This window comes from Pygoscelis adeliae, unplaced genomic scaffold (assembly GCF_000699105.1).
Source record: "Pygoscelis adeliae isolate BGI_AS28 unplaced genomic scaffold, ASM69910v1 Scaffold58, whole genome shotgun sequence".
Classification (NCBI taxonomy): Eukaryota; Metazoa; Chordata; class Aves; order Sphenisciformes; family Spheniscidae; genus Pygoscelis; species Pygoscelis adeliae.
This window is the reverse complement of record NW_008825564.1, coordinates 1,650,110-1,660,415: the sequence shown is the minus strand read 5'-3', so window position 1 is coordinate 1,660,415 and position 10,306 is coordinate 1,650,110. Positions and strand designations below refer to the sequence as shown.

Below are 10,306 nucleotides of genomic sequence, written 5' to 3'. Positions count from 1 at the left end.
GGGGTGGGGTTGGGGCGGCAAGGGGTGAGCAAGCAGCTGTGTGGTGCTCCATTGCCGACTGAGGTTAAACCACAACCCAGAGCCAGAGGTTGTATCTTGTGTTTAACAGTATCCATGTAATACCACCAGATAGCACCAGAGCACGTCTCCATTCTCATATAGAGATACAGGACCTGTCTCCCATGAAAGAATCAGATTTCCAGAGGACAAGTCAAATATTGCTCCATTTTGAGACACAGACACTTCTTTCAAAAGGCAAGCAGGCAAGCATAAAATTCCTAAGGGGATGCACAGATAAACTGTTAATATCTGTTCTTCCCTCTTTTAATTAATTTCCAGGAAGACGCATGGTTATTAGGAAAATTCCTTCTATGCTGCTTCAACTACACTAGATTCAAAACTACGAAAACACACTGAAGCCAAAAAAGCATGTTAAAACTTAAAAAAAAACAACCCTACAACTCAACATATGGATAAGGAAACAAGGCAAGACATCAGCTGCTTCATAACCAGTATATGCATTCAAGAATTTTATTTATTTACTTACTAAGTCACCCTGTGTTTGGAGAAACAAACGCTAAGGAAAGTTTCAAAATATTTCTTACAAGTTTGCAATAGATTTTGCCATCTTTCATATGGCTGAATCAAACTAACTGTGATAATTTATTTTTTCTCTTGAAAAAAAGAAAACTTGATAGCTAAGAGCACCAGTTATATTTATTCACTTCTGAGCTGCAGTACCGCAGTGTTCTGAGCAACAGACTTCTTATGGAGAAAATTGTTCCAATAGGCACGTTTACCTAGAAATATTCAGGTGGGACAGCACAGCGACCTGACATGTCAAGAGATGCAAAAATAAGTATGCTTCAGAAAGCAGAGTAATTCCAAACCCTCTTAGCATAAATTCTAGCTAAAAAGGAAATCTCAGCAATGCCATCAACAACTGACCGGAGGCAGGGGGGAATGAACGACATGAAAACAGTTTTGAAACCTTCTGGTAGATGCATTTATGCAAAAATGCATCTTGTTATGTTTGCAATATGGAATAAAAATTAATAAAGAAATAAATCATTGCATTATTCTTTTTAAGAAGAATGCAGAATAACCAATGCTTACTTGAATTAGGTAACAGACTAAGTCTGTAGGTGCACACTAACACAAATCTAAGCAGGCACAAAACAAAAAGTGGTGAAAGTGTTATCACTAAACTTCAGATTTTTCTGAATCTAAGGAAAACATACAAAGATTTGGAAAGGAATAAAAATAAGCAATAAAAAACAAACACCACAAATCAAAACAACTTCCTCTGATATCCAAAACTGCAATGAAAAAGTTTCACTTTTCAGTACAGTAATAGCAAATAATAGTACAGTAAAAAGTATAGTAATAGCAAGTTAGAAGTTGTAGAGAAAATGCAGAATTTTCTATTCTGCACTACTGTTAATACACTCTCACCTCAGCAAAGAGAAAGTTGGCTCAAGTTCTTGCGCTCAGGCGCACTTTCTTCTCTGATGTGTCCACCTGCAGCATTTTGTCCTCAAATGTGCAAACTACCTTACATGCCCCCCACCCCGATTTTTCCACAGTGACTACCTCATATTTAGTAATTTTGCTTCTTAAAACTCCTCCTCTCCCTACCACCAACACTGTACTGTTATGAGGACAAGTGTAGCTTGAGAAATATTTCTAACATACTTGCTATATGCGTTCAGAAACCTTGAGGTGCGAGTCAGGGGTAACGTGATGGCAAGAAACATGACAGCGAGAAGAAGTAACCACTGTGTTATGGATTGTCCTGGTTTTGGAATGGTTTGAAGACCATTCTTTAAGACTTGACCTCACTACAAACTTTACCTAAATTTAAGTACACTTTTGAAGAGTTGATATAACTGACATATACTATTATATTTTTTGTCAACGCTGAGCCATTTTTGTCAATGTGAGCCTCATGTAGGCTCACACTAGATGAAACTAAATCATGTCCACTTAAATCATTCCCTCACAGGCACTTTCAAAGCATTAGGATAATGTAGAATAGACACTCCTTTAGTGAAAAATGGCTTTATAGCTGTCATACGGATGGGAACAGCAGATACTTCCATCTAATTTCAGTGTTCTTTTTCAGGAAGAACAGCTATAATTTAGAATCGTAGAATAGTTTGGGTTGGAAGGGACCTTCTAAAGGTCATCTAGTCCAACCCCCCTGCTGTGGGCAGGGACATCTTCAACTAGATCAGGTTGCTCAGAGCCCCATCCAACCTGACCTGGAATGTTTCCAGGGATGGGGCATCCACCACCTCTCTGGTCAACCTGTGCCAGTGTTTTACCACCCTCAGCATAAAAAATTTCTTCCTTATATCTAGTCTAAATCTACCCCCCTTTAATTTAAAGCCATTCCCTCTTGTCCTGTCACAACAGGCCCTGCTAATATACCTATATATATATATATACACACACCCCTGTATATACAGACCTAAATATACCGATATATTTGGTATATCATTAGCCAAACAGAATATTACCCTATATTTTGGTTGAGAAATTTGTATTTATATATAGTACAAATAAAAAAAGAGTATCACTAATTACTAATTATTTAATCACTAATTATTTAGACAGTTGACACATGTACAGCAGGAAAAATACTTAATTTAAGAGCACAGCTATTCTCAAATAGCATTATAAAATGAAAAATACAGTAGAGCCTACTTTTAAATCTTCCAATAATTTCATCAGGTTGGCAAAAAACTTGCTGTCAGAGGTAATCAAAATGACATACTATGGTTAAAAAAACCAGCAACAACAAAACCCAAAAAAACCCTGCATTGCAACTCTCTTCTCACAAAAGATAAAGATGTTGCAATAGTTTCCCTGCCATGATAAGCAACTCTAGAAGTAGTCAGGGCAGCATTTCAAAGATGACAGTAGTCCATCTGGATTTTCAAAGTTTCTAAGCAAACATTAACCCGTTCTTCTCAAAGTAAAGTATTGACACTAAGTTGACACTTATATGACACTAAGTATTATATATTATATGACACTAAGTATTATAATATATAGTCATATATTATATTATATGACACTAAGTATTGAGCATTCACACCAAAAGAGCCAGCAATTCCAAAAGTACTATATATATACACACCAAAATAGAAACACTAATGCACAACAACTTTGCAATAAATACCAGTGAAATAAAACTTATAAACTGAAATAGTAAATGTAAGGATTCTCTTCAGAGCTGAATCTAACTAAAACCCAGTTATTTAACATGTTCAGGTAAATTAGTGTAAACCTTCTTAGTGAAAGAAAAATAAAAAAAGTAAACCAGAAGTATACAGTGTTCAGACCAGAACACAGTGAAGAGGCAACTGACTGGAATACAAACAAAACCATCACCCCCACAAAAAAAACCCCAAACCAAAAATCCCACCACACATACACACAACCAACCAACAACAAAAAAAACCCACACCACACAGAGCAAAAAGATTAAAATGCAATACAACCTTAACAAGAACTTACTTTGTTAGCTGCCCTTTATTTTTGTTGTTGTCAACACCATTGTATGTAACAGCTGCCAGTTTTCTGCTTCTGTAGTTCTCGTAATGTACGTTGTTAGTGACATCCTTCAGGTCCTGCATATGAGTTCTGTCAATAAGTGTAATTTATCAGCTTAGTGCACAAATACAAAATACTATCTGAAAAATCAGTCCATACTCATTTTGCAAATGGACTTAAATTATATCCCTCCATTAATGTCCCATTCCCCACAACGTTGTCATCCTATTTAAATTAGAGCTGTCAAGACAGCAAAATCACAGAAGTACCAGATTATTTTGCACTGAACTATCTCAAGTTTGCAATATCCCAAACATTAACTTACAGGACCAATCTTTGGAAAGTTTGAGTTCTGTGGATAAACTTGCAAGTATTTGGAGAACAGATATGAAAACTTTGTATGACTACTGTAGTAGGTGCGCCAAAGCATGTCACGCAAGAAAAAACAAACAAGCCAAAACCTCCTAATTTCTATCTTTTAAGTCTGCAAAAGCTAAATGGGAAGTTCAAGACTAAGACACAAACATTAGCTTCCTTTAATAGTTTTCCATCATCAGCTTGGAGAAAAGCAAAGCTTAATAATCAAGCCAACAGTTGTTACAACAGATGTCACTTACTGAACTGCTGTGAGTATAAGACTCAGCGCCTAACACAACAAAGCACAGGCAGTCTTGCTTTAGACAACTGCAGCACTGAAAACTTAAAAAAAAAAATGCCTACAACTAAGTACACATTAGCACTAACAGACAACTCGGGTTCCTATGGTTTATCACAATTTTTAAGTAATCAGAAAGTAAAAAGAACTATTTAAAAAAATCGCCACCACCACTGCTTGCTAAATATGTGGTTAAACAAGATATCATAAAGTTAAGATATTGTTTACAATTAAAAATGTGGATATTAATATGAACTCACTAGCTCAAATCCTTTTTTCTCCAATATATGACTTTCCAATCTCTCAGACATACTAGAAAACTTAATGTTACCTGTAAGTTACTTACCTTATCAACATGTTCCTCAGAATTGTGAAGTCACAGTGTTCACCGTTTTCAACTACAGAAAGAGGTAAATTTTTGTTGAGACACCAACCAAAATATATGCAGGGGTGACATCTAAAAGCCTTACCTGTCTCCTACGTTCATTCCAACAACAGATTACTTCCAGCCTTGCCTTACTCAAACAGTATGTGTGTTAACAGTAGGAGAGCATTAACAATATAACTATATCAATATATCTTACCAACAAAGTTCCCATGCTCCCCTAAGCCATACTGGCAAACTGTACTCCCAGTTAGTACAGCAGATTAAGCTACTGCAACAGAAAGCTTTGCCAGTTTAACTTCATGATTCTTTGGAGGCCCTGCCAGCACAGTTGTATAATTAAGGATCAGATACTAAAGACCTCAGTCTAGATCCAGCCATATCCAAAACCTTTAGAAAACAGACTTAATCTATTTCTCCCTGCGCCATCACATGAGTTGCAAACGTCTTCATTTTAATTTTAATGTGAATTTATTTATTAACTAAGCAAAGGAAGATTGTATATTTAATTTGATGCACCTGCCTATGGACCAAAAGAGAGCATTGGCAGCTGTCATTAGATGCCACCTATTCCACCATGCCTATCATCCCATTACTGTAGAAGAGGCTGATGATGTGGGTGGCATTTCCCTGACAGATAACAAAATGACACTGGAGAAAAATGCACACCCCAGAACTCTGGCATGCAGACAGAGAAGGAAACACACAATGCTCTTAGCACACACAGAAGAAAGGCACGAGGCAGGTTCCAATGTGCCCCTGAAGTAGAGATGGACATTTTCATGGGAAGGAGGAAGAAAAACAGGATGAAGGAATTAAAATAACCCAAGTAAGTTCAATGAGTCCTACAGAAAAATGAAGCATGTAGCCTCTTCTTGTGTTCATCTTGTATCTACTCCTGCATTATTTTATTCCATGGTTTTACACAAACCGGTAAGTTCTGCTCAGATAGTACATGAAGTCATACTCCCAAAAAAGCATCATCTCCAAATATTCTATCCTTAGCTGACAGACTCAAAGCCACTTACAGAGGTTCCTTTTAGTTAGGCTATTTCTTCCCTTCCAAAAGTTGTACAATCACAGGAGTGTGAAACATGTTTGAAGTTTGTTTTAAAATAAAGAAAAGCTGCACCATTTTGTACATCTCCAAATGCTAACGCACGAGCCTTAAATAAAGCTTGATACTCTCTGGTGCAGCTGGTCTTTACTTTCTGCCAAACCTCATTTCCTGCCAGACATGCACTTCAAAGTGCTACAGCATTTCTCTTTAAAGTATTGGTCCATACGTTGCTTGGTGGTTGGGGTTTTTTTTTTTGTCTATTTTACACTGCATCAAATTTACAGTCCATTGCCTTCGGAAGGCAGAAATAGTGAGAAAAAAAAAATCTCTTTATTCAATACATGCATACTACAAGGAAAAAGTTCAATGATCATGGAAAACAAGTTTAATAGTGATTGTTTCGCTATACAGCATGATGCAAGCCATGCCATGTGCCATCTTAAATAAGTGAACAGCATTAAAGCACAAGGAGTGGTTGCCAGAAGAACATGCAGTTATCTTCAAGCCTCTGTAACAGTAGAAAGTAAGTTTTAAATTAATTAAAAAAAAAAAAATAAAAAAAAAAAAAAAAATAAAAAAAACCAACCCAAAACTATCAAAAGTATTAAATTCATTACCAGGTACCTTCCTGTTGCTACACCCCAGCAATTAAGACTCAGATGTTTTGGGGAAAAAACAAGTTCTTCCAGAAACTTTACATTGAATTTACACTAGTCAAGCTGATCAAATTAACATTTATAATGTGAATACTCTAGAAAGAAGAATTTAAGAAATACATAGTTTTTATATGAAGAAAATTAAAACACGAATGCTAGCAAACAGTTGTAATCTAAGCCTCATCATTACCTGCAGTAAGTTACCACAGGTTTTACAATTCCTCAGTGAGAAATTTGGAAGCAGGAATCTGCTTCCGAAGTTACATGTTGCTGAACCTTTACCTTGTTCCAAGACTGTCAGAATAACAAAATGGTATATTCGATAAATTTCCAGACCAAAGCACATTCAAATTAAGCATTTCAAACATTTCAAATACAGACTAATGTCTTATAAGTTTTAAATGGATAAAAATCATGAGAAAGCCTTACCTTCTGCAACACCCCATGGGTACTGCCTTCCTCTAACTCTCTTGCCATTGACTTCAATGATCGTATTACTACCTACCACAGCAAGAGGTAAACGGTCCTACAAGATAAAGTATTACTTTAAAAATCAAATTTTCTACTGCCAAAAGATACTGAAAGCATGCCAATGTGTAAACTTGACGTAAGCTAGTTTGGTGCTGTAACACTGCAATGCAGCTTACCCTAAGCACAAGAATAGTTATGTTTACTGACCTCTGCCTAGTTTAATGACATACATATACACACACACCCCTTTGAAATTCTTTACACTGTTGTATTCTGTAAATCTAGTTAAGAAACAGACATTACTGTTACTTAGTAAGCTAAGCAACAGGCAAACCATTTCCTATTTACTCAATTGCACAGTAATTATTTATCAATTCATATTCCCTCTGGCTACACAGACTGTTACTTTGACTGGATCTTGTACCCAGTTTTCAAAGGGTTGGCAAAAGAACTACTTCAAGTTCTTATTTTCAGCTGAACCAAAAATCTCTCCAGTGTAACAAGCAACAAAGGAGCCAAGGGCAGCTTCAAGTAGCTGAAAGGAACAGTGTACAAAGCAAAGTATTTTGGACTTTTGTCCTTGCCTTTGTTCTACTCCTCTTCTTTAGGCTTAATCCCAGAATACCTTCCATTTGTGCTATTTGTGTTTATCTATCCTAGGTGATTCCCACAGTAACAAAAAAATTTAAAAGCTCTTACGTGCTGTTAAAGCTACTGAACAAACAGAAGCAAGGCTCAAGAAACATATACAAGATGGACTCCAACATAAAAGAATAAACCAAAACCACGAGTAAACAAAGAAAAAGCCTTTCAACAGCCTGACAGTCCTTTTGATTTTCTTCAGTCATTCGTCTCCATTAAGGTTTCAGTATATCAATTAGTCAGACAGCTATTAACTGTAATGCACACACTCTGTGCCACCGCACAGCTGTCTGAAACACAACCCTTGCCTCCTTCAAAGATCAGAATCAAACAAAATGTGGTAGGTGGATAAGAGTCAAATAGGAATGGAATAAAAAGAAAGTGATCTTTTAAGAGTTTATTAAAGGAACATGTGGTCTACTGCTCTCATTCTGAATTTTAGCCATTAAAGTAGTTAAGTCATCTGTCTAAGAGTGCCATTCATTACCTCTGCTGAGGAACAGTGACTCTTAGAACAGCTTTCAATCTGATTTTTATCTTCTAAACATTTTGGTGGGCTCTTCACTAATGACAAAAAGCTTTTCACTCTCTACCCTTCCCCACCCCCCTCCCCGTAAGCAATTTTTCAAAAGAAAATTATTTACCTTTATCTTTTTAACAATCTTATTTTCTTCTTCATCATCTGTTTCTGGAAATTCATATATTTTAATTTTGTGTTCTTGTATTTCTTTCATTATCTAAAACCAAAAATATGTTATTTGTTTGAGAAATTCATACTCTGTAATAACTCTATTTCTTGCTGCAATCTGATTCTCCCTCCTTTTGTTTGATATACAAGATCCTTGCATATTAAGGTGACTAAGTTACATCACTAAACTTGCATATGTTTAACACCATCAGGTGACCCCAAAGGATTATTAGCATGACCATCTCTCCTTAGCCAGGAGAAGACAGGATCAGAGCCAGAGCCTCACAGCTAACCGAATACTATCCATCAATACAAGGCAGCAAAAATGAATGTCAGTTTTCTACAACGGGGCAAACAGATATTTACACTAATGGAATTCTACCTGCACATGCAAAAACTATGACAATACAGCTTAAATTCTCAGACTAGTCTCGCAATTGAGTCCCTTACACCAAAAAAAAAAAAAAAGTTGAATAGATAACTGCAGGCATACTTCAGCCCTTTGAGTTCCCACAATAGCTACTGCTGTCACTCCTTTTCTGTTTTTAGCTCACCTGAGCATCAGTTGCTTGAAGCAGGATCACCTGCCTATTTCAATAGCTTGTGACTGACGGACTGACTCTAGCAGTTAGTTGTGTTGAAAAAATATTTGCAAGCACTAATGAAGATTTAAGACTAACTGACAGTGTCATCAAAAATGAGACTGTACTGTTTTAGTGCTCGATTTGTCTGAAGGGTATTTTTAAAAACAAGATCATTAGTTTTCCAGAATTTTAGAACGGAAAAAATACTAGACCATTTAGCTGACAGCTACACTGCAGAGCCCTGAGGAATATTTCTGGTTCATGGGTTTGCAATCTTATAAAAACATAGTCTCCAATTCATGCAAGGACTTATTTTCAAAGTTTGATTTGGGAAAGTCTCCTCTATTTAACATCAACTCATTGATAAAGCTGCTTATACATTAAGAAATATTCTGCATTCTACCATTGTCTCCTCCTTTACATTAAAAAAAAACCCACCCACAAAAAAAACCCAAACATGAAATGCAACCAAAACAGACTTCCGTTATATAGCACCTTGCTTAAGTTTCTCTAAGGCAGAAAGTGTCCTTTAATTTTTAGTATTAAATTGAGAGTTTTGCACACAACATCTCTTAATACCAACTTCTTTTCAGAACCCATGTTCTTCTAAACTAGGACTGGACACAGTTCAGTAAAACAAACTTCATGACTTGCGTTGTCCTGTTCTGGCTCCTCCTTATCCTCCTCATACAATACAACAAAGCCTAAACGTTCTACTCTGATCATGTAGTTGAAATAAAATATAAACCACTTGGAGACATTAATACCAAATTTATTCTACAAAGAAATTATATCCGTTGTATCAATGTTAGAATTATCTCACCATCTTTAAAATGCATTACCACAGCCCAAGACTGAACAACAGGTGTACTGATTCTCATCTAATACCTGAGACATCTTTAATAAATATAGCACATCAACACGCAAGTGAATACCACAATACAATCAATAATACTGTAATACTGTTAAATACCTTCTTTTTTTTTTTTTTAACACACAACTTCTGTTAGGCACCTAAACCTTGAAAGCTCCCTTCCTCCCTTACTGATTTTTATCTCAGCAGTGAATTATTTCACTTGCCAAGAATCATACTACACTTGAAACCTCTTCCCCTGAGGAAAGAAACAAGATTATTTCACCAAGAAATATAATTAAATCTAGGAGATATAAATTACTTAGCTTTGCTGTCTCAAGTCATTGCTTCAGGGTTTAAACTTTGCATATAAGAAGTTAAATCTCACCATTTCCACAGGGATCCACTTACTAAATTATTCCATGTTGTAAATATTAATCTTTCAACTCACCTGTTTTTTAAACTGTTGGCATTCCTCAGGTGTAAGTGTGTCTGCTTTGGCAATAAGTGGAATGATATTCACTTTTTCATGCAGGCGCTTCATAAACTCTATATCCAAAGGCTTAAGTCTGAAAGACAGCATTAGAGCTTTGCGATTTATATTAATTAAACAAGAATGTACAAATGATTTGAGATTTGTCCTGACAATTACTCTTAAGACACTGATTTATGAGTGATAGATGCTTGAAGGAAATTCAAAAGGCTACCTGCAACTGCTATAGGAAATCCTCTAGAATTGTATAATACCAGA

At 36.0% G+C, this 10,306-nt stretch overlaps 1 protein-coding gene across 2 annotated transcripts in view; it reads right to left on the bottom strand.

The window, feature by feature from the left end:
- Positions 1-10,306, bottom strand: part of SEPT7 (septin 7) — a 69,797-nt gene that overhangs the window by 8,531 nt on the left and 50,960 nt on the right. For both annotated transcript variants that reach the window (XM_009332406.1, XM_009332405.1), the window contains exons 6-10: positions 10,007-10,124; positions 8,075-8,167; positions 6,747-6,843; positions 4,563-4,614; positions 3,526-3,651 (exon numbers count right to left, since the gene is read on the bottom strand). In XM_009332406.1, the coding sequence (XP_009330681.1) occupies positions 3,526-3,651; positions 4,563-4,614; positions 6,747-6,843; positions 8,075-8,167; positions 10,007-10,124 (486 nt within the window). The remainder of the gene's footprint in view (positions 1-3,525; positions 3,652-4,562; positions 4,615-6,746; positions 6,844-8,074; positions 8,168-10,006; positions 10,125-10,306) is intronic.